The sequence below is a fragment of the Pinus tabuliformis genome, chromosome 6 (assembly GCF_031772625.1).
Source record: "Pinus tabuliformis cultivar Carrire ecotype Pingquan chromosome 6, CPIR1, whole genome shotgun sequence".
Lineage (NCBI taxonomy): Eukaryota > Viridiplantae > Streptophyta > Pinopsida > Pinales > Pinaceae > Pinus > Pinus tabuliformis.
In genome coordinates, this window is record NC_142292.1 from 1,462,587,615 (window position 1) to 1,462,614,187 (window position 26,573).

Here is a 26,573-nt window from a genome sequence, read left to right on the forward strand (position 1 = left end):
GCATGCATTTTTGCACCATTTTTTGCATCCGCTTTTGCATTTTATTTATCTCCCTTTTTACATCGTATTTTGCACCATTTTTTGTAGCTAATTTTGCATCATTTGTTGCATCCAATTTAGCATCATTTTTAACACCATTTCTTGCATCCAATTTTGCATCTAAATTTACATCCTATGTTGAACCATGTGTTGCATCCACCTTTGCATCCCATTTTGTGTCTATTGTTACGTTCAATTTTGAGCCATTTTTTCGTCTACTTTTGCATTTGTTTTTGCACCAAGTTTTGAATGATTTGTTGCACCTCATTTTACATCCAATGTTGCATCTCAATTTGCATCCAAATTTGAGCCATTTTTATGCCCATTGTTGCACCATTTTTTCTTCTTTTGTGTCCAATTTTGCATCATTTTTTATGTCCAAATTTGCATCATTTTTGGTATCTAATTTTGCATCCTTTTTGGCATCCAAATTTGCATCCTTTTCTTCTGCCGCATTCTGTGTCCACATTTGCATCTCATTTTGCACCTAGATTTTAGTTTGAATTTTCATCTAGTTATGCATCATTTTTGACATCCTTGGTTTCACCCTTTTTTAGTCCCATTTTTCATCTTGTTTTGTGTCTTTTCTTACATCCTTTTTGCACCCAATTTTGCATCCTAATTTTACACCATTCTTTGCATCCTCATTTTGGTGTCCATTTTTGCATCCTTGTTTGCACCCAATTTGGTATCCTTTCATATTCCCTATTTTGTTCCCTTCTTTGTCTCTAGTGTTGCACCCTTTTTTAATTTTACTTTCAAACCCTTTTTGTGTCATTGCTTGCATCTTGTTTTGATGGCTAGTTTAACGTCCAATTCTACTCCTAATTTTTCATCCATGGTTACATCCACTTTTGGATTCTTATTTAGAGTTTTACTTTTATTTCCATTTATGACCCCCTCTATGGGTTCATTTTACTAATTTCATTTACATAGTGAAATATATTAAAGTTTCTAAATCTCATTTTGTTGTATGATTTAATGCATGGTTAGAAGAACATAAAACCCTCTGAGAGAAACCTAGGACAGACCAATTAAGAGAAAGGTTGTTCTAAGGCTCGGGATTCTGAGTAGATCAAGATGTAGAGTATAGATTAAGAAAAAGAGAAGGAATTCTTGTGAGTCCTGGCATGCAGGATTTCTTGGAGTTTTTATTATAGCTAAGTGCGCTCCTAGCTATCTCCAAAGCTTGGTCCTACTCATAAGAGAGAGAATAAATCAACCTTCACAGCATAATATCTTGATAATTGAAACTATCAGAAACATATAAATATTATTGAATAAATAAATATAAACCAAAATCCCATACATTCATTAGTTAAATAGAATAAGTAAAGAATGAATAGAAACATATGGAAGGAGGAAAAACTGATCTATATTAATAAAGGAGTTGGAGGAAAGTTACAACAATCAGAAGTAGTTGCAACAGCACCTCCCCCTACTCCTATCTCCAAAACTCTCCCTCTCAAGATAGATTTCATCAGCGTGACAATACAAGAACTCTCATCATTTTCTTAATGGCCAAACCTCCAATATATAGGAAAGTGAAGGCTATGAAGATTTCCCAAATTCCACATTAGTTCAATTTGGGAAAAATCTTTTGGGTGAATAATGTTTCCTCATATAAAAATGGCCTTTTCCACTTTTTAGATGCTTTTGTGCTTAGGAAAAAGCTTCCCCATGCTTTATGACTCTTTCCCGCTTTTGTATGCTTTTATTTTTTAGGAAAAAGCTAAATATGAGGATAAAGAGATCAAATTCCACCATATGAGTTTCCAAAAGTGAACAAGAGTGTCAAATTCAAATTCTAGTTTGCTTATGTTTAGTTTTTTTTTAATATATAATTAGTTTTTGTATTTTTTTATTTTCTAAAAAAAAAATATTTAGTTTTTGGTATTTTTTTTCAATAAGAAAAATTATGTATATATATAAATGGATTTAAACATTCCATTCATGCTCAATTTTTTATTTTATGATAGGAGTTTAAATTATATATAAAAAATTAACTTAATGTGATGTGTTGTGTCGCTGAGATGGGTATTATACATCTCTTCCTTGCTAAGTTATAGAATGTGCTTGGGTTTTCTTAATGCAATAAAACTAATTATGTTCTTCATTATATCTTGAAATGTTCATCTTGAACCTAATAAAACAATAAAGTTAAAATAGGTTTGCCTTTGCCCTTTGTAGATCTTTGTCCCCATTAATCTTGGTATTAATAGATTAATTGTCTTATGTTGGTCTTGAGTGGTCACTTTCATTAGTTGCATGCTTTATAGTTTTTTTTTAGTGACATTTTTTAGGCTTGATAATATATAAAGAAATTTTTCGGAAGAAATCACATTGAAGATTTGGGTCGACTCATTTCGAACTAGCAAGTGTGGTTCATCTTCAGGACACGATGAAGAAACAGATCCAGGAAGAGGGTTAAATAGGAAGACAGGTCAACCTAACAGCTAGAAGAAAACGACTATGTTCGACTATGGGAGGGAGAGGGGATAGATTTGTAATATTTAATAATAACGGTTATATCTAATAAAATATATATATAAATAATACGAAGGATTCGTAATAAACACCTATTCATATTAATGAATAATATAAATGTTAAATTGTGAATATATATATTAATAATATATAAATTGTTCACTATGAATAAAATTTAATATAAAATTGTATATTAGGGTTTTATATTATCATTATTATTATTAGTAACAACTAAAAAAATAGAAAGCAACTATTCATATTTTTTTTTCTGAATGTGACTAATCTATTAATATACAAAACAGAGATACAAAAAGATTACAATGGGCAAGGCTTTGAAGTTTTGCCTATCAGCCCTTTCCTTGCCCTGCTTTCATTTCCAAAATTGAGTAGAATTCAAAATTGGAATTTGTTGCTTGACCACTGAAGACATATTGACAGAACACATAGTAACATAACAGATACCAGGGCCATGGACTGACCCATACAAAGACCGACAGACACCTGGACTATTACAGCCGACACTTGAACAATTACATTCGACACTTGAACAGTTAAAGCCGACACATTGACAGAGATGTGGATAACGCTTGGCCGAGTCATACATTGAGAACCCAAGAAAAACAGCAGAGGTTACCGGAGCGAGATTATTCATCATCGGTAGTCTGGGGCGCTTCTTCAATCCGGCAGCCGAAACGGAGCATATCTTCAGAGTCGGAGAGCTGGATGACCGCGTCCGGGCTCCCTTCTGGTGCGGGCTTGCTTGGACCAGCCCGCGTTGAAGGGCCAGCATCATGTCCACAATTAGAGGCTGGGCGCACAAGTTCAGGATCGAGCACACGTCCCGGGGCCAACTCACGGGTGTCTACCCCAACCGGAAGGCAAGCGACCAGAGATTCCTCTCTGCTGGAGCGAGGCCATTCTGGGAGAGGCTCTGCCTCCATGTTCTGAGAGATGCCCTGCTCAACCGAAATAGAAACTATCAGAGTGGAATTAGCTTGAGGGCAGGGGAGTCGATACCTGAGCATAGGGAGCTCCTGCTGACCCTCCTCTGAACTTGGATTTCTGCCATTAAAACCATTGTCCTCCTCATTGCTGCCTTGATACCTCCGCGGCATTGAAGTTACTTCGATGGAGGAGGAGGGCGAATTGAAATTTTGCTGCTGCGAGAGGGCCCTGCCTCTGGTTCCCCCTCTTCGGCTGCCCATCCGCGGCCTCTCCCTCGGCATTGCAGAATGCGGCTTTGCCCAATCACCCCGAGCTCCTCCCACAATAAAAACCAACACAGTCTCAGCACCGATGGAGGGTGCGTGTTCTCCCAGCTCAAAAACCAGCGTAACGCCTCTCAAGTTCCTATGCTCTTTGCCTTCTGAGCGAAGCAAGGCACCTGCGCAATGCTCACCCATATTCCCCTGAACCCTGCACATTCCTTCCTTAAAACGCTCCATTGCATCGATCTGCAGCCCCCTCCCTCGAGCCGAGATGACAGGCATTAATGCCTTCCTCTGTTTGATTTTATGCATATTAATAATCCTCTTAACGTGGTACCCTTGGACACCGCGGGCATGCCACTTGCCCACGTGATGGCACATGCCATTAGCACGTTGCAGTTGCACCCGCATCCGGGTAGCAACTATTCATATTAATAAACAAAAATAATGTTAAATTGTTTATAAACAATTTATATAAATCACTATGTATAAATATTAATATTAGAATTATTAATATTTTTATTAATATTACCATAAAATTATTACCAAATGCTTGATAATATGTTATTTAATTTATCAAAATGTGTTATTGTCCATATTATTGTTAAATGTTAGTATTAAATATATTGGTTTTTGAGCATTGTTTAGCAAAACGTTCCCAAAAGGTTTATAGATTGTGTTTTATAATGCAATGATTCATTGCTTGATGAAATTGTTTTGGATATTTTTTTTAATGATTCATTGATTGATGAAATTGTTATGGATATTTTTTTTTAGTAAGTCAAAAGTCACCTCTTTTTTAGATTTTCATTGTTCAATTTCCCTTAATGCCATCATTTTCACCATTTGGTCCCAGCTAAAGGAAATATAAGAGTCATGAAGTGGAATTGTCCAAACACTTAAGTCTTGAGACATGTGTTTTTTTTAGTCACATTATACTTCCTTTCTGTGCAAATTCTTGATGAAAATAGTCTCATGGAACATGAGGGGCCTCAATAGTAAAGGAAAACAAATACTTCTAAAAGAAAAATGGTACGCAAAGCACCCATCGATAATGTTGACATAAGAAACAAAAATATTAAGTGAGGTTCTACCTCATATAATTAGCAAATGGGGGAGGAATTTCCAAGTAGTATTAATTGATGCTTAGAGATACTTGGGTGGAATGGTTATTATTTGAAATGATTAGGACATCAAGGTTACTAATATGTTTACCTCTTTTCGCATTATGACAATGCAATTTTAGTTAATTAACATCGAGGACTACTACCATGTATCAAATGTCTATGACTCCAATATCGCAAATGGAAAACCTATATTTCTCAATTCTATTTCTAGCACAAGTAATTTATACTCCCCATCTCCATGGATTATTGGGAGTGACTTCAATATTATCAAGTGTCTCAAGGAAAAGAAAGGATGAATCACAATGTTTAACAAGATATTTTGTAAGCTATACCATTAAAGCCATAAAGTAGTCTCCATTAAAGTTTTCAAGAAATGAGTCTCCAACCCACACATGTGGATCAATGAGATATAATACATGTGTGTGTGGTGACTAACTTAATACATTGTTCTAATAACTCCACAAACTTATGTATTTCACTCCGTCACATAAATTGACAGTAGTGTGACATAAGTAAACCAAGAGTAGACATTAAACCCTTAGGCAACAAACATTCCCTAGATCCTCAATTAGGTGCTTAAATGATGAAGTGAAAATGCAAGGGGATAGAGGATTTCATGATTTAACCATCACAAACATGTGATCAAGTGTGGCTAGTGTTGGCTAGTTGAATTGTTTATGGATTAAACATTCAAGTACCACATTAATTGTCAACCTGGGAAAGTCTTTTTATTACAAAGGCTACCGCGTACTGTATGTACTTACTCCTAAAAGCATTAAAAAGCTGTAGTATACGTAATCCTTACGCTAAGTTATCACTGTACTGTTAAAATGAAAGTAATTAATTAAGATTACAAATCTGAAAAGTGAAATGATGGATGCTCTTTTGGCAGAGGATCAGGACCCTATCCTCCAGGTGAGGACGTTCAACACCTGCCTCTGTAATCAGATTGCTAACACACACTGCATTCAAATTCACCGGTGAAATATCCTTGCACAACTTCAAACAATGAATGAAATAGAGTACTAGCAAAGCGGAAATACCAGAGGTAATGCTACAGAATCCAAACAGAGTACCAGCGGAAAGAAACTATCACACACTTACACACTTTAACAGAAAATTAAATGGGTGAATCTTGTGAGGAAGGTGTGCCCAGTCCCTCTCACAAGATTCCACAAAACACGAAGATGAGATTAAATGCTCAGAATGATTCTTTATTCATCTGCCAAAAATTCAAGTACAATAAAGTTCAGACTTGCTGATGTCTCTCAAAAAGCTCTTACAGATTACACATTAACCCCTTTCTAATGTAGATGTCTCCTCTTTATAGAGGAGACATCTATTACAATAGATAATTACAATTCATTCAGTTAACTCATTTGATCAAAAATAAAAGTTACAGATCGTTGTTACAACAATATAACAACATATTCTTTCTTAAGTTTTGGCTGTTACATAGCTGGTAACTGTCTTCGACCATCTTCTTGGGATCTTCACATTCCTTTGCCGTTTCCCCATGCTGTCCTGATTTAAGCAGTGGTAACTATGTTCTACCCGCTTTAGATAGCTGTGGATCGTGCCGCGTCAGCGTTCTTCAGATAGTAGCCGGTTATTATTTTCAGCTGTTGCAAAATAGCCTGCTTTAGATGGTTGCTGATTGTAGCAACTGCGTAGTTGCTGCTTCTGGTGTTGCAGCAACTGCGTAGTTGCTGTTCCTGGTGTTGCAGCAACTGCGTAGTTGCTGTTTCTGGTGTCACAGCAACTATAACTTATAATTCCTGCAGGCTTAAGACAATTACTTGACAATTTAATCAGCTTTTCCAAGATAAATATAAAGATACTCACGAATATGCAATGAACAATTAAACATATAGACATGCGGAAAGTTACTTCATACCTTGGGTGATTAAGTCATCATGTACTCAAAGCTTACAACTTATGACTGAAAAGGGTAACATTAAGGCAAAAATATGAGGTCAAAATAGGTCAATTCTGAGTCCTAACAGCTAGGAATGTATATATTCATATAATTTCCAAAGAGGGAGTGAATACATGAGTTACCATTAATTGGGCCTTATTTTTCTTTCTTTTTCTTTTTCTTATATATAAGACTTAGGGAATAAGGTTTTCATAAGTTTTGCACAACTCATAGATATAACATTTACATGAATTTTCACTTCAATCTTAGAGTTTAGACTTAGATAAATCATTATAGTGTATCTTGAATGATTTTGGCTTTCACTTTTTGATTTTATTTCATCACAAATGGCAAAAGGGGCAATATTTTTCCACAAATCTATGAATTCTTAATCATAAAGGCACCATGCGATGAAAACAAATTAATGATGTTATTCTCTATGAAAATGATGGGTATTCTTGAGAAAATCTTATGCTTGTGGATGTCTCCTCTCTCGTTGAGAGGGAGTGAGGGTAGACACCATATTATCCATGTGTCATGTACTATGGCCAGGACTAACAGCCGTAAGCCTAGTAAAGGCTCCAGTAGGGAGAATGGTGGATTGGATAAACATATGGGACCAATATTCTTTGAGAATTTGTACTTTGACTAGGACTAACCACCATAAGTCAAGTACATTAATCCAAGATAAGAATAGTCATGAGGATTGACATTTACTGGTGTCAAATATTATGATAGTGGATTAGGAAATGATCATGTGAGGACATACCTGGTGAACATCCTAGTGGGGTAAGTGCCTAGAGAGGCAGTGGTGTCCAAATTTATGCCTCCCAACATTGTGCTCTGATCTGATGGAGAGATAAAATTGTTAGTCAAGGCCTTGCTATTTTGACAATGTTGGCTATGATGATGTAAATCATCATTGATGCTTATCAATCCAGATCCCTTCTTATATGAATATTTCAACTTGAGAGTACTTTTTTGTCTCATTATGAGTACCTCCCTAGTTTAGAGGGAGGGTCATCATCTTCAATATTTTCATTATCATCACCATCATTGTCATCATTATTGTCATCATTTCATTATCGTCATAATCACCATTCATGTCTTCATCATCACCATCATCATCATCATCATCATCATTATGGACATTGTCGTCAATTTCTCATAATTATAGGTATCATAAGAAATATCATCAACCCAAAAAATGTTACGAGTGCTCGAAAAGGGTTTTTAGGACACATGATACATGCAAGATAAATAACAACCTTATTTTTTAGAGATGATTGATGATCATCATCATCACTACCATTTTCATCGTCATTATAATTTTCATCATCCCCATCATCATAACTAATATAATTTTCACTTCCAAACCTAGGGTTTCGTATCCAAAGTAGATCCTAACCACATCAATGAAACAAACTTTGTTTTTATGTATCATCCAAACATTATGTACAATTACAGACTCACCTCTAATCCATTGTTTATAAAAATGTTGAATATTCTTATACATGATATACTGAACAATTGGACAATGAAAATAGTTGTCATCGCTATTCTTCCATTTATATGCTTTTTGCAACTTATTTGAAAGAGCAATTTTGTCCCAACAATTAGACTTGTAGCATAAAGAACATGGTTAATACATATGATTAGACCAAAAACTAGTTACTACCAAAATTCAACCAAAAAAAATATTACTGCATAAAAATAGAATTAAAAACAAAAAATATAAAAACAAAAATTTCCCAAATTAAAAATAAATAAATGATAAACTTTTTTTTACCAAAATTTAGTGATTTTTTTGGTGCTAATACTAACATCACCATTACAACAAGATATTTTTCTAGTGCTAATACTACCATTACAACAAGATATAAGAGGGATATAATGCAAAAAGTTTAATAATAATATGTATGTAGAAGATGGTCTTCAGACTGGTGAATTCATGATAATCAATGGGACTACAGTCAAAATAATTGGATGTTATTTATTTTTTTACATAGATTGTCAAAATAATTGCATAAATCGGTTTTTTTAACCAAAATTTAACAAAAACTTTACTAGTGCTAACATTAGAACCACCATTACAACAAGATATCTTTCTAGTGTTGACAACACCATTATAGTAAGATACCTCAAGAGAGATAGAAAATCTAAAAAGTATGATAGTAATACGTATCCAGAAGATGGTATTGAAACTAGTAATTGTTCACGAATCCATAAGATTGTAAGGTCATTCTCATTATCATAATCATTGTCATCATCATCACATCCTTGTCATTGTTATTTCCATCATTACATTATCATCATAATCACCATTCATGACATCATCATCATCATTATGGACATTGTTTGCAATTGTTCATAATTGTAGATGTTGTAAGAAATACCATCAACCCAAAGAATGTGATCAGTGCTAGAAAAGGGTTGTTTAGGACACATTGATATACGTAAGAGAAATAAAAACTCTATTTTTGAGAGATGATCAATGATGATGATGATCACCACCATTATCATCATCATTGTCATTTTTATCATCCCCATCATCATCATTAATGTAATTTCTATCGACATTGTTGTAATCATCATCATCATTCATGCCATTATAGTTTTTGATGATGACCTAGATGAAAATGATGATGATGACACCAAAGATAATGCTTATGATTATGACAATGACAACATCTAAAATTGGGAAGATTCGCCAACGTCATTAGCATCATCATCATCATAATCATTTCCATCATCATCATTGTCATTGTAACCACTATCATCTTTATCATCATAATCACAATTCATGTCATCGCCATCATCTTCATTTTCATCATTGTCAATATTATTGACATTCTCATCAATTGTTCATAATTGTCAATGCCATAAGGAATATCATCAATGCAGAAAAAATGATGAGTGTTGGAAAAGGGATGCAAAAGCAAACATAGAAATAGGGGCAACAATAGAAGTAAAATTGGATGAAAAGTGGATACAACATAAGTAGATGCACAACAACATGAAAAACCTGACACAAAAGTGGATGCAAAAGTAGATGCAGTTGTCAATGCAAACTTGGATGCAAACATGAAGGCAAAAGTGGAAGCAAACATGGGTCCAATGGTAGGTGTAAAACTTGGCACAAATTGTGGTGAAACAAATGTGGATGCAACAACGGACACAAAAGCAGATGCGAAAATGGATGAAACAAAAGTGGATGCAATAGGGGATGCAAACGTGGAAGCAAATGTGGTTGCAATGGTAGGCGCAAGATATGGTGCAACAAAAGTGGATGTAACAATAGACAAAAAATATGCAAAATAAGATGCAAAAATGGATGTAAAAGTGGAAGCAAACATTGATGCAACAGACAAAACAAAATTGGATGCAAAAAATGGATACAATGTAAGTAGATGCAAAAGTAGATACAAAACGAGATGCAAAACCCAATGCATAAACCTGACACAAAATTGGATGCAAAAATAGATGCAATATTTGATGCAAAAGAGGATGTGAACATGGATGGAAAATTGGAAGCAAACGTGGATACAACAGTGAGTGAAAAACATGGTGCAAATTGTGGCATAACAAAAGTGGATGTAATGATAGATGCAAAAAAAGAATCAAAGTATGATGCAAATGAAGATGTAAAAAGGGATGCAAAAAGTGAAATTTAAAATGGTTGCAACAGTGGATGCAAAATTGTGTGCAAAAGTGGATGCAATAGAAGTCGATGCAAAAGTAGATGCAAAACGAGACATAAAACCCGATGCAAATCTTGGTCCAAAATTGGATACAAAAAGGGATGCAAAAATAGATGTAGTAGTTGATGAAAACGTAGACGCAAATGAGGATGCAAACGTGGATGCAAAATTATAATCAAAAGTGGGTGCAAAAGGAGGTGCCAAAATAGGCGCTAATTGTGGCACAAAAATATTAGATGCAATAGTGGGTACAATAATAGATGCAAAAGAGGATGTAAATATGGATGCCAAACAAGATGGAAAAGTGGATGCAACAAAAGTAGATGCAAAATTATATGCAAAACTAGACACAAAACTCGTTGTAAAACTTGGCGCAAAAGGGATGCACAAATGGATGAAAAAATGGATGCAAAAAATGATTTAAAAAAGGATGCAAAAGAGGATGCAAAAGTCGATGCAAAAGTTGATGCAAGTGTAGGTGCAAAAAGTGGATGCAAATGAGGATGCAAAAGTATGTCAAGCAAAATTAGGTGCCAAACTTGATGCAAAACCTGGAACAAAACCTGGTGTAAAGGATGACACAAAACTTGGCATAAAATTTGGTGCAAAACGTGGTGCAAAACCTATTGCAATACCTGGTGCTAAACTTGGTGTAAGATTTGGTGCAAAACTTGATGCAAATTTTGTGTCAAGTTTTGCACCATATTTGATAAATGGATGCAAATAGCACCAAAAATGGGCTCTAGATGCAAAAAAAGAAGTAAAAAGGGACGCTAATCGCTGGTTTTGTTGTAGTGGAGAGAGTTACCACCATATATAGAAGCTGGCTTTGTAGATGTCTCCCCAATTGACTTTCCCTTCCTTTCCATAAATTCATGGATTCCTTAAGCTCAAAGTAGCATCATGAGGGCACAAGTAATCTCCAAAAGCCAACCTAGACTCTATGGGAGGCAATAAATATATAGCGTGTAAGTGGTAGTTTAGAATTTTTCAATCTAGGCTTGAGATCCACATATGAGGGAGGATAAGTTCAAGGGGTAATAGATAAGACCGTTAGATTAGGATGAGATGGGAAATCAACATCTTTATCCATGGTAGATGGTTAAAATCACCTTAGAAGATTTTGGAAAGAGAAGATTTTAAAATATTTTTGTTTTTTCTCGAACTTCCAGAATCAATGCACCTATAGAATGGAGTAACCTACACTAATCAGTGACGACCCTTAGTTATGCAACTTGAATCCAATGCAGGTGGATAGGCATGCATAATGCGTTGGGGATAAAAACATGGTTTTTGAGCTGGTTGATCTAGAAACTTAGACATGTCGGAGATGTGATCCTTATGAATTTGCAAAGGGATTATGACAAAGTGTTAAAGGACATCGATTGATCTATTTTCAGGCCTTTTGAGTGGATGTGACAAAATAACCTATAATAGATTGCCCATTAAAGTACAAAGTTAAAATCAGTGGTTGAGGATTGAAGTGTTTTACCTTTCGACAAGTCTGGATCAAGAATAAATTAGTTCAATATCATCATATATTAGAATACATATTATCATCATAATTTTGTTGTTGAGGGAGGCATACCCATATTCAACATGTAAGCAAATTTACATGTATAATGATAAAAATGTCTCGTCCAATAATGACATAGTGTGTCTATTCTTTGATGAGATTCTGAATGATTATAGCCATCATAATTTATAATCTTGTATCAATCGTGAAATCACATCCCGAATGGATGAAACTAAATTGAGGGTCTTCTACATCATCACTCGATAGGATGAGTCTAACCATGCGAATAAATGAGTTGGAGTCGAGCATGATAGACACCATCTTATTATCGACAAATGATGTAAAGTGTTAACTGATCCGAGAGAAACCACTGATACTGGTAATGTCTCTCAAGGTACCATAGTACAATCTATGTGGTGTGAATGAATGAGTTGAATTCGAACACCGCATAGAATATTTTGGTCAAAGGACAATGATGAGGACCTATCACTGAGAGTAAGGAAACTTTCCATTGAGGTATGCAAGCTCCAAGATTCTAAACTTAGTTTATAAGTAAACTTCCTAGATCATGAGCTAATGTCGACAGGAAGAAACCTGTCATAGGAGGGCCTTCATGTATCCCTCATCAATGACAAGAAACAATTATCAAGGTTTGAGACATAATGATGATAATGCAGAGCCAGTTCAGGAAGGAAAAACATGAATGAAGGCTTAAGGTATAAAATTTTCACTGAAGTACTTCTCTTGAACATATCAATGACACTTTATGGAATTAGCAACATTAACCCAAAACTAATTGCGAAGGCTTTTGATATGGTGTGATTAACCAAAGAGGAAAGCATATTACCCAACCCAAAAAACACGAAGATAAAGTGAAAGAGTGTCATGTTCAAGAGTAGCTCACTACCATTAATAGGTAAATTAACCAACTTTTCCAATTTCCCTAACCATTTCTGGTTAGTACCTCTTTATTTTTGACAAGGTTGAGGAGGATACCATATGCTTACACCCCACTACTATATATTACACCCCACTATTGTAGCTTACACTCCACTACTAGACCTCCTACTAATTCCTCCATCAGTTAGAACTAGTTTGATTGACTTTAACTCAATTCGACTGAATTAAATAATTACAACTCAAAATAAACTGAACTAGTGCTCATAATTGAAGGAGACACTCTACATGACTCTAGTTAGACCCTTAAGTCGAATTAGCAGAGATAACTAAGTAAAATTAACTTATTTAACTATTACAAGTTGTCATGAGATGTGGAATTACAATTTTATTCCCAATTTAATTCAAGGACAAATTAAGTTAGGATTTTTTTTCTTGATGTTATTTTTAACATTTCTTTTTGCTATTTTCAACATGCCCCCAACATAATAATATAATTCGAGGATAACATATGCTCTGCAAGCTTCATTTCATTCACCTAAGTAGACTATTTTTTACTAATAGATGGATGGAATGAAGGTTCATTTACAATATCAAGTGAAACACTTGATTTGACATTTACGAGATATAATCAAAGACTCATATTGGATGGGTATATGTTTCATTTTTTAACAAGATTTACACAGGAAAATAATTATGCTCAAAGGACATTGTTTCATTTTTTAATGAGATTGGCATAAGACAATGAACTCTACTCTATGAACCTTGTTTCATTCTTTAAGGAGCTTGAAAAAAGAAATGGAACTATGCTCCGAGACATTGTTTCATTTTTTAACGAGCGTGTTACAAGAAAAGAAACTCTGCTATAAGACCTTGTTTCATCTTTTAATGAACTTGACACAAGAAGAGGCACTCTGCTCCGGGACCTTGTTTCATTTTTTAACGAGCTTGACACAAGCCAAGGAAATCTGTTGATGGATCTTGATCATGACATCCAGGATGCCATGGCTTCCAAGAAGGTCTCATTAGATGGAAGAATAATTCTATGGAAGGTGTCAAGGGATCCAATGGAAAGATGAAACTCCAAAGCCCCTAGTACATGATTTACAATATCACCTGCTTGATCTAGATAGAAAGAAGTTGGTAAAATAGTGAAAGGATCATCTTCATCATTAGATATGGCCATGGGACAGGTTCCCACATAATTGATTTGTGGTAGGGGATAAAACACTTACATATTTGAAACATTTAGTGAAGTCGGATGTTTGGTAGTCAAATCAGGACCAATGAATGATTTTTTTAAGAGTATTTGTGTCCTCAAATGGATTTGATTAAGAGGATTGATGTCCTCATTCAAAGATGGTTCCTTGAAGAATTGGAAAACATATCTTACAACTTGGAGGTTATCTTTGTAAAAGAGGTTTAGAGTCATTTCTATATTAGATAATAAATTAATTTTTCTATTTTTAATGTTATGGTGATATAAGTGCTTCTCATTTATGAAAAATATTAACTGGCATAATATAACAATTGAAATAAATATTGATTCATCCCCCTATTATTTCCAACAATTAGTATCAAATTCAATACCTTTAGTCTCAACCTAATAGTTGGAAGGAAGATCCCAAAGAATAAATGGAAAGGTTAAGATAAAAATCCTCCAAATCCTCTGAATAAATCTCCTCCTAATTCATGAATTCAGAAGTCAATTGGTTGGCAAGGCTCCCTTATTCGATGGAACAAACTTCGTAACATGGAGATCATGAACGTGGTTCTATTTGATGGATCTACGATTTGATGTTTTGGATTCTATTATTACAAACAAACTCAAAGACTCCATCAACAGATGCAACTGAGTCAAGAGAAAAAAACATAATAGAATTCACAGTCTTCTTGAATAACCTATCATATTTTGTGAGACTCAAAGTTGGACAATGCTCATCAGCCAAAGATATTTGGAAAAAACTTCAAAATCCCCACTAAAAGGAATCCTTTCTCTTGAACACATAACTAGAACATGTAGATCAAGAATACAATGATGAAGGAAAAAATGAAAACATCAGAAACATGGAAGACTATGGAATTGGTGAAGACTATGCCAGAGAGGATGAGGAATACCCTAAAGAAGATCTTGTGGATGCTCTAAAAGAAAAAGATATTGGAAGAAGAAAATAAATATCTTGAGCAAGTGACACAAGGTATTTAATAGGAGAATCATGACATTAATAATACAGAGGAAGAGGATGTCCTCTTAAGCCCCCAATTAGAATAAGCATAGAAAATGAAGGAATGTTGAAAAAACATCTATTTGGAGAAGAATTTTCCAACAAGAGAAAAAATTGAAGAAAAAATTATTTCCTTGAACACCTAACTTGAAGAAGTAAGAATATTTGAGGAAGTAATGATAACCCAATTGTTTAAGAAAGTAAAGGGTTATGAGAAATGTGAGAAATAAGTCATGTCAATAAGGGTTCGGGTTGACAAGATTAATAAAAATTGAAAAGCACACAAGTATTAGATGACATCATTAGTTACTAGAGATCACCATGCGACAAAAGATGTCTTGGTTATACAAATGAGGCAAGCTCCAAATTTCCAAAGGATAAGTACCAAGAAAAACTCCAAGTCTTCATCCTTGAAAATTCAAGTAAAAAAATTAGGAAGAAGGATCAAAGTACTACTAGTCCAAGAATTTGTGTTGATTCTCTCAAGGGATCCATACAAAATGCAAGTAACATTAAGGATTAACAGAATATTAGGCCTCCTCCAAAGTATAATAACTTCATGAAATTGTCGAGAATGCTACTCATCTAGGTACTCGATGATATTATTTGGTTATGTTTATTCATGCACTAATTTCGGTCATAAATAAAGAGATTGTAGAGTGTACCATAAAACCTAGAAGTAAGTGTGCAGGCAAACAAGATAGAATCACGAATAGCTATGACAACATATGTTACAACTTAGTTTCTCCATTATTCAAGTTAAATATAGAATTTTATGAATGTCACAAGTTTGGACATATAACATCAGACTACAGAAGTGGCATGAAATGGGATCCTAATAAAATCAAAGATTAAAAGTCATCAAAAACTACTACCAACGTTTGGACAAGAAAACAAGAAGAGCTAGAATGACATCAACTAGCTTTCACTCAAACTTGAATTGTTAAAACCCACACTCTACTTCTAAAATGATTTATACACATCTAGTTGCTCTGAAGCTGAAAAATGAAGCATCTTGACTATACGACAATTAGATATATTATAGGTGTTGTTAATAAAATTATCATGAAGAACACCATAAGATATCATCTACCAAAGAAGGTTGCAGTTCAGTCCTTCAATCTTGTAGTTTATGAAGAAGAGTGTTTTGTATTTCTTGGCACAAATAGTGGATGTAGTTTATAAATCAAAAAATATTCCCATTATGATGGAGTTTCTTCCAAGGGGAAGTCTGTATAGATCTCTAACTAAATGTCATGTTCTATTAATGCCAACATTGTGAGCCGTGCATGTGTAAATGGAGCCACTAACTATAGTTCTCAAAGATATAATCTATTATGCATGGAAGGTGTTTTTTCAAAAGATATAGCTTCATGAGCTACTTCATCAAAGCAGGAAGGGTTTCTCATGAAGGTTTTCCCCTATAAAAAGGCTTTTGTTTGGTCTATCATGACAATTTTGACTTTCCTTGTTAGGAAAATTATGTTGTTTAATTTTTTGGAGATGGTATACTCTTTGTTTGGCATCATAACTCTGCCTTATAGCCTTTTAAGTGCCCAAATTGTTGGCAACCTATAAATTTCTTCATACCATGTGAGTTGGTAACTCAATGACGTGATTAGAATGTGGTGGATTATGCTCTTCAAAATATTGTTGAAATACCATGAAAGGCCTATAAACAATCCATTATGAATCGCTAGCCTAAATTGAAATATTAATAATGATATTCCACAAAAAGAATAATAATGGACACATGATTGTCGAGCCTCAACAAGAAGATCCCATTAGGGTGAGTGATAGTCTAGATCAACATGCTCTCTGCAAAGATAAACTAGCCAATTGTAAGAGCACCCAAACTCGTTATGAACATATGAGATAGGAGAAGAATATTGATGTAAAGGGTATTTTGAAAGAAATCACTGTACTTGCTTGCAATGTAGCCCTTAGATAAAACATGAATGGGAAAAGATTCAACTTGGCAGTTGGAGAACCAATATTGGAAGCTGATTGAACTACAAGATGAGCTTAAAGCCCAAACTTTGATTACCACACTTGTGAGAGAAAAAATGTGTTCAAGAGAACTTGAAATGGAGGAGCTACAGGAAAATGTTGCAATGCTTCTGAAGAATTTAGAGCTTTCCTAGGCTAAAATCAAAAGAAGGAAAAATATTCTTGGCACTAGGTCACAAAATTGGAATCTCAAATAGGAAGAAACTAGGAACCATATATTTGGTGGAGGCTCTGTTGGCACTTTTCTAGGCATTATTTTATGGATATTGGTACGTTGAGAATAAAAATGATCCAAAGGTGTTTCCAAAAGAACATGGAATGGTATTAACACAATTTCTTCATTGAATAATATGGATTCATTAAATTCTAAGTACACTTGTGACTTCAAGGGAGCTAAGGAAAACAATTGTTCTTCAAAGTATGATGTGAAAATTGAAGAATTTGAACCTATTATTAATGAAAAAAAATTATTCACAATGAAGAACATAGAGAAGTTTGTAAAATTCTAAACAAATTGATTGAGAGTCTTAAGAATGGTAAAGACTCCTAGTATAGTCATGAGAAAATTATGCCAAGGAGTTTCAATTTAGCAGATAGAAGCTATAAAATTCAACACAAGTACTCTTTCAATAGGGTTCTTGGGTTTTCTAAGACAAAATAACTTATAGACGCACTCAAGATAAAAGAAATAGATAGAGATTCCTTCCGAGATGAAATTGAGAAAAAAATTGATATAAAGGTACAGTTTGAAAAGTACATGCTCAAGGAGAGTTGTCCTTCATGGTAGTAAATGATAGGGGGAGTTATCCTTTCCCACTGATGTCAAAGGGTGAGAAAATACTAAAATGGGGAGAATTATTTCCATCAATGAAAAAGGGGGAGATTGTTGGAAGAATTTTTCATTAATGTCAGAGGGTGAATAGGCCATTATGGTTGATAAGTGGCATGCCATATGGGTCCTGTTGGTTGGAGAAATATTCAAGTTTGGTATTTTTTCCCCAAATGAATGGATATAACACTAACATGTTTCCTCAAAAAATCATGATCTTAATGTTCTATTGATTCCTTTGAAGAAGTTCACATTATGGGAACCCAAGTCATCCTTGAACAAAAATATTTTGGAAGACAAAAATTATTCTTTAATGTATCAAATTCTCTTGTATCGGAAATAGACATGGCTTTTCAAAATTGAAATCTCATATTTTCTCAACTTAGCCCTAGTTAAGGGCTCCTCCAAAACACACACACACACACATATAACTAGTGGACACTAAAAGGGTGGAGGAGAAGCATTGAATATTAGACAATAATATTCTCTTAAGTATGCAGGTCGAGCCCTAAAAGACATATTTAAATCAGGTCGAGAAAGTTTGGATATTAGGTATATCTTATAAGCATTTTCATGGAATTATTTTTAAGCCTCCTCATTGATAAATCTAATAAGACTCATTTCTTCTTTGAATCATTGTTGGAAACAATTTCCATCCTTCTTTAAAAGAAAATTTGAAGGTGTTATGAAGCTCTGAGACAATTTAGATCATATCAAGAAAATTTGGAAAAAAATGAAGATGAACATGAACATGAATGAAAGTTCATCCTGTTATAGTGCATGCATTCCTCAGTGCTAAACATTTTTGGAAAATCTTAGTGTTAATTAAGTAATGTCATATATTTTAAGATATTCTTGGTAGAAGAGACCTTTCAGGCAATACTTGAGGGCATTCTCCAATTTGTTGCAATACGTTTGCTAACCCAAGGTGATTTTGGTAAATGTGAACTTGGGAAAAAATTTATGAAGTGGTTTACTACTAACGTAGTCTTTGACTATGATTCGTTCAATCATAATGCATTTATATTCCAATACCACCATATATAAGATAGGATGAATATTGAAAGTAGGCAACAATGAATTCAAGATTTCCTTGTTACCCAAATACTTGACTACTACAGGGTCGTTACTAAAGAAATAAATTTCGACGACTAGAGCAACCATTATAGAGAATAGAGCACTAGATCTTTGCTTAAAGGTGTCCTGAAACTAATGAGACTCTTATTTTTCATCACAAAGAACTATTATCTAATCCTTTGGCCTTTATAAGTTACCTAAGGAGATTGTGCATATTATATATCGACCTGAAGGAAAGCCAATATGATTGAATCTATAAGGTGAGCGGTGTATGTAGCCCTTGGAGACATTCTTGAAGCCACTCTTGAAGACACCTTAAAGATGACCTTGGTGGAAAATTAAAGTAGACTTTAAAGTATACCTTAGAGCAGACTTGAGAAGTCTCTTGAAGCTTTCTTGGAGACATCTTAACGCTATATCTTGAATTATATTTGAATTATTTGTATAGGTTTGAGCCTATGAGGATTAGTGCCCTAATATAGACCAGGTTGGTTTATGGATTTCACTAAGAGTATTGGTGCCCTCATTCAAGGTTGGTGCCTTAAATAATTGTAAAACTCATCTTATATGTAGGAGCCTATCTTTGTAAAACAGGACTAGAGTTCTCACTATTTCATAGAGAAAAATCTTCATAGATTTATATTGAGACAATATAAAGAACATAAGATATGGCAAGGGACAGAAACCTTGCATGCATATGAATGCAAATGGATCAAAATTTGACAGTCATAGGATCCCCAAAGAGATCAGAAATAACATTCAGAATCTGTACAATAAGGTATCAAAAGAAAGATCAGCGGCTCTCATAGTCATATATAACAAAAGGGGCCTATATGCAAAACAGGTAAACAGATAATGAAAGAGAAGGATCATATTCCCGGGATGAAGAAGTCCTGAATGTGATAAGAAAGATCACCATCCAAGACCCTAAAAGACCAAGAACCCAGCTCCATTGTAAGACCCTTCTTTGACAGAAGGTCAGCTTGATCATTTCTGGAACGAGGAATATGGTGAATTGAATTCCTCATCTGTCTGGAATCATGCATTTTTGGAGCAATATGAAATAGAGTTCTCACTATACTCAATAATAAAGTTATTTTTCTATTTCTAGTGTTCTTGTAATATTAGTGCTTCTCATAGCTCACATAATATAACAATTGAATGAAATACTCATTCATCCCCCTCTTAGTATTTCCAACACATAAGCCCCAGGGTTTTTCTTTGGTCTAAAAGAAATAAAAGTAGTTGATCAAGAAAATTGTTCTCTTTCCAAATCAAAGTGAGCCTCTTGAAATGTGAAGGGGCTTTGGTCATAATAAATGATAACTCTTAATTTTTCATGAATAATGACTAAAGTCTTTTTACATTTCTGGAGCTCCGACTTGGATATATATATGGATTTATATTAATATCAACACGATGTATAATAGATATTTATCATAATATATTGGGGTGTCATATAAATTAAAAAAATTCTAAAGGATGATAGAAAACAATCCATAGCAAGTGTTGTAAGGCAACTTAGACCATGTCATTCAATTGGAAATTATGTTTTAAGGAAAATTGAAAATAGATAGATGAAGTGCAAAAATTAATTACCTACTAAGGAGTAAGGACTTGCATAAATTTCGGTGGGTAGTGATCATTAGTATGCACATTTACATTTTACTCCTACTAACTAAAATGTTAAAGAATACATGAACAATAGCCAACAATAACACCTAGTAAGTATATTTATTTACATCTTGTTCCTATCCTATTTTTTTATGCTAATGCTTGCTTAAAATATGGTGTTATTTACGTGATTATGATCTATTTTCAAATATTTTAATTTTGGGTAGTTTTCCTATGAAAAAAATCACTATACAAATATCTAAAAACATGTCATAACTATAGTAACTATGTACAAAAATTGGTATAGAAAGATTAAGACCATTGAAGTTTTTCTGTTTTTAATCAATTGGTTTTCCCAAAAAAATATATAATTTTTGATAAAAGTTTTAAATTTTAATGGGACTGATTTTGTATTATATTATATGGTCTTATTTGTCAATTACAATTTTTTTTTTTTTTTTTGTAAGCTAGTGAGGTACTCGATTTCCATTACTATAAAAACATTGGACAAATACATAATATGGGCAGGTCATCGCTCGCCCTTAAGGGAAACCAGGCTAACCATCTGAAATGTTTGAAAGCCATCCAAAAACAAAAGATGACCAGTCTTTCTATCCATGCGATATAAACAGCTAAGCTTACTACTATGTCAGAGTCCTTGTCTTTCAGCATATATATAAACAAAACAGGAAAGAACCAACCAGATTAAAAAACTGCTGCACTACTACAAACATGGCTGTTAATACTGGGTCTACTGCAACGGAACCTCTTGCTCCTTCGTCGGCAACCTCTCCTTCTCCAGCTTAACCCCCAAACCGCCCGTCTGTAACAGCGCCACAATGTCATCCATTTTCTTTTCTTGCATCATAAGAATAATCTGAATATTTTTCAACTCTTTCTTCATGGTGGGAATGCCCTGAATCAACTCCGCCATCTCAAGAGCCACCTGTTCCATGGCTTTAGCTAGTAACCTCTTCATCCCCCAGTACACGTGCAACGACTATTTGTAAAGTGACCGTCTGCCACGGGTATGCCCAGGATCAGGTAAGTATTGTTCCCAATCGCCCATCTCAGGGTCTGAATAACCCTGCAAAGCTTCATCTTCCATTTGTTCAATCATCGTGCGGATATCCGGATGAGTATCTGTGACATACGCAGCTTCTGCCTCCTGCAGTCGATGCCTGATATCCTTCTTGCCCCGTTTATATCGTCGGCCCTCAGTGGCAGCCCCCTCGCCAAGATCATCCAACTGAGTTGCGCTTCTACGTCCCCCACCACCACGACCTGCTGGGCGACCTCTCCCTCGCTGTGACCCTCTTCCTCGCATTACCCCACGACACCCTCGTTCAACATCACTCCACTCTTGACTGTCATCCTCACTATTCTCCACAGTACACATCGGTGGCCTCCGAATACCCACTTTCCCTTTCCCTTCGCCGCGAGGAGCAGCCTCTGCAGAAACCCTCGGCTTCTCCAATTCCTCATCCGAATCCCCCTGAATATCAATAAACGCCTTCTTCATGGTATCCCCCACAGGGCTTTTGCCCTTCTCCATGAAGTTGGCCGTTTGACTACGCGTAAGCCTACCTCCGCGCCCCTGATACTCCATCACCTTAAAGACGCCGGGCTGATAGAATTGAACTATGAAATGGCTATCAGTTATACAATGCAGAGGAAAGTTAAAGAGACTGCATGCAATGGTAGAGGGCCCGAGATCCTGCCACCTTGCTAAACAAGCCCACCACGATCGATCTAAATCATTAATTGCTCTGCCTAAAACACCACCATCAAACAAGGATAATGGGGATACTTCGCCATCATAATATGCACGTCGTCTTGGTACCCTAACCCAATGGCCGCTTGGGAATCGCAATCTCCCTCTTGGTGGCATGCTCTCCTTAGTACTGTCATTAACCATATTAAATCGAAAGGCTGGATAATATGATCTTGTCTTGAATGCTCTGTCCTTCCGTCTACAAATTAACCTGCCCGTATGTGTGATGGCACCTGTGGGAGGTCGTTGTAACATCATATTCGATGGAGAGTGAAATCATTGCGTTGAGTGCCTCTGTCAGGCAACCGCATCAGCATGATCTTGATGCAGGATGTTATGTAAGTCATGCCAGCTGGGGTCATTTTGTACTGATGCCCAGCTGCAATCCATTTGTCTATTTGGCCCTCCACCCCCCCAATTAGCCAATAGGTCGGCTGCGCGGTTGCCATCCCGTAGCACATGAGTAATCAAAAGATATTCAACCCGACGTAGGAGGAGTTCAATATCCTGCAAAATCGCAGCTGTCCGCCAACTCTTTGACACAGAGGCCCAGCTCTTACCATTTCGTAACTTCTTTAACATATCAACAGTAATAAGTGAATCGCCCTCTATCTCTAAACCCATGTAACCCTGTCGAACTGCTATTCGGAGACCATGAAAAAACACCCAGAGTTCCGCTTCATTGTTTGTCATCTCTCCGCCATCTTCAGCAAAAAGCCATCTTGTATGACCATTATGATCCCTGAACAGACCCCCAAAGCCTGCTTGCCCCGGGTTACCCTTAGACGCGCCATCGAAATTAAGCTTCAATCTTCTTTCACCAGGCATTCGGTAATGGTTGGGACTTAGTACTTCTCGCTTCAATTGGCGGTCAGGCCTGGGATAGAGCATTTGGAAATCCAAATTGAGTTGGAGTATAATCCGCTGTTCCTCTGGAGTTAAACGCCAGTCCTCTTCATCCCAAGCTGCTGCCAAAACCGTTTCTTTCAAAGAGCAGCATATTTGCTCCCAAAGCTGCTGTGGCGGCCAAGAAGTATCCCGAAAAATTCGTCTATTCCTTTCTTTCCAGGTTGCCCAAATGAGAAAACCAGGAGCAAAGTTCCAAAGTCGTCTGACAACAGGGCTTTGGAAATTCCCTTTGCCCTAATGAAAGAGTGTATTTCGTATACTACCAGGATCCCTCCTTGTCCTGCCGAAAAGTACTCGGATCTCCTCCCAAAGACTTAAAGTATACATACAGTGATTCAACAAATGTTCCTGGGTTTCGAAAGCTGCATTACAGAGATGACAGCGGGATGGACCTATCATACCTCTTTTTTGCATTTGATCCCAGGTGAGGATCCTCCCTCGACACACCAACCAAGCAAAGCAAGTAACCTTGGGCCACCATTTACAGCCCCAAAGTTGTTTCCAGTCAACCTGTTCCGCCGGTCTATCCTCCTTCGTAGCCAAATAATATGCTTCCTTAACCGTAAACATTCCAACCATTGCCTTACCCCATCGCAGGATATCAGTGCCTTCTCGAATTTTAATTTTCCTCATTTCTATTATCCGATCAAAAGATTGACGTGCCTCTTGTCCAAGAGTATCCATCCATTCATCCGGTCGCCTCCATTCTCGCCATAGATCTGATTGGTATGTATGTTTCCAATAATCTTTAACGTAATACAGCCCTCTTCTTTGCGCTATATCTTGTATATCTTGCAAACATGGTAATCTATTCAAAATGCTCCATTGTTGCCAACTATCCTCCCAAAAGCGGGCAGAGTTTCCATCATGGATTTCCCAAAAAGCATAGTCCTGCACTATAGCCTTATTTCGATTGGCAAAATCCCAAACCTGTGAACCCCTAGGGTGGTCCTGTACATGCAATCGTTCCATAGGGTGCTGAGGCATTCGATACTTATATTGCCATATTCGTTTCCAAACATCGTCTCCACCTTGAACCCACCGCCACCAGAGTTTTGCGCCAAGGATGTTATTGATAATTTCCGGGTCTCGCACACCCAGACCCCCTTCCTCTTTCCACATACTTACCTTCATCCATGATACCAGTGGCCATTTCCGCTGCTGTTTGGGACCACCCCATAAAAATTTCTGGAAGATTTCTCGCATCTTACCATAGACTGCTTTTGGAGCAGCCATAATCGATAAGTGATAAATTGGGATAGATAATAAGACAGATTTCAATAAAACAATTCGACTCGGTAAATTCAGCAATCTAAAGGTCCAAGTATCTAACCTTTTTCGAACCCGGTCCAACAAACTTTGCCAGTTCTTAATCCTATTAGGATTTGCATCCAATTGAATGCCCAAGTACTTCGTGGGAAGCACCCCCCTCTTAAACCCTAACACTCTGGTTAAATGAGATTGAATAGATTCATGCGAATTGAAAATAAAGGTACAAGATTTATCATTATTAATCTCCATACCTGCTGCATGCTTGAAGCCCTCGAGGATTCGTTTGAAATTCCTCACCTCCTTTAACGATGCCTCACCAAACAACATTAAATCATCAACAAATTGTTGATGTGTGATAGTCAAATTATGTCCCCACAATCGTATACCTCTGATTCGTCTGTCCAGAACTTCCTTCTTGATTTTCCTGCCTAGGCCTTCCATAGCCAAAATAAACAAAAACGGAGAGATGGGGTCCCCTTGTCGAATTCCCCTAGTCGCATGAAACTGAGGCGTGGGAATGCCATTCAACAAGATTGAAAAACTTGGGGTCGAGATCATACTAAAAATCCATGCTATCCATCTATTTGCAAAACCAAAAGCTTCCAAAACAGCGCGGAGATAATCCCAATTTAATCTGTCATAAGCCTTTGAAAGATCCAGCTTCATGAGCATCCCTTTTTGTTTAGTCAGTTTTAGGGAATGAATCACTTCCTGAGATACTACTATTCCATCCAGAATCTGCCGACCCTCTACAAACCCCGTCTGTTCAGGCGCTATTAAGGAAGGCAGAAGAGGTTTCAGGCGTTTGACGATCAAAGTAGAAATTATCTTGTAAATAACGTTACAAAGGGCTATAGGACGAAAACCCTGTGGCTCGTCTGAGTTTTTGCTTTTTGGAATTAAGGTCAGAAAAGTGGAGTTTAAACCTGGCCATATGCGTTGTCTCATTCGAGATTCTTCCACCGCTGCTAGAATATCATTACCCATAAACTTCCACCCAGCCTGGAAAAATTCCACAGTAAACCCATCGGGTCCTGGAGCCTTATTCTTGCTCATTCCCATAACAACTTCTCCTAATTCTTCCAGGGTCACAGCCCGCATTAAAGCCATATTTTGTTCTTCAGTTACTAACCGCGGGATTTCTCGACAAATAGAATTAATAGCTTCAGCTCTATTCCGATTAGTTTCTGTCAAAATTCCATGGAAGTAGTCAATGAGCGCTTTTGAGATATCTTTCTGATCTATTACTCTGTTTCCCTCTGCGTTCTTGATTGAATATATGCGATTCTGCTGTCGATGTTGAACCATCGCCTGATGAAAAAATCTGGTGTTACTCTCTCCTTCCCGCAGCCATTTAATTCGTGACTTTTGTCGCCACAATATCTCCTCCTGCTTTCGTCGCTCCTCCAACTGACTGATAATGGATCCTTCCTCCCTACTTAAAGCCTCATCTCGTCCCTCCAAAATAATCCGTTGCTGGATATCCTCCATTGCACGTTCTAACCTTTGCTTCTCTTGAATAATATGCCCAAATTCATTCCTATTCCATTCTTTGATACGGCGTTTAATTTCTTTTAATTTCAATTGGATAGTATGCATTCTCCCACCACTGGCAGTAATAGTGATCTGCTGCCACCACTCTTCCACTTTTTGCATGAAATTCGGATCTCTCAGCCAAAACGACTCAAATCGAAAAGGCTTTCTCCCTTTGACCATATTGATATCAATAACTAGACGGATAGGCCAGTGATCTGAGCCAAGAGTAGGAAGAATAGTCGCCTCAATAAACACATCTCGATTCAAAATGTTCTCAGACAACAAAAACCGGTCCAGTAAATTATGTTATTCATATTAATTGTTGTAGGTGCAGTTAAATTTTAGAGCTTGCGGGCAGTAGCGTTGGTTGAAAGAGGTCATATTTTTTAAGAAGTCGGAGCTCCCACATTACGAGAGCCTAGTTTTATTATAAC

The 26,573-nt window shown here is 36.2% G+C and overlaps 1 protein-coding gene across 1 annotated transcript; it reads right to left on the reverse strand.

The window, feature by feature from the left end:
* Nucleotides 1-22,719: 22,719 nt before the first annotated feature.
* Nucleotides 22,720-26,319, reverse strand: LOC149264144 (uncharacterized). The gene is made up of 2 exons (XM_089396084.1): nt 23,595-26,319; nt 22,720-23,483 (listed from the first exon to the last, which is right to left on the reverse strand). Exons 1-2 carry the CDS (start codon nt 26,317-26,319, stop codon nt 22,720-22,722), a joined length of 3,489 nt encoding a protein of 1,162 aa, XP_089252210.1.
* Nucleotides 26,320-26,573: the final 254 nt, after the last annotated feature.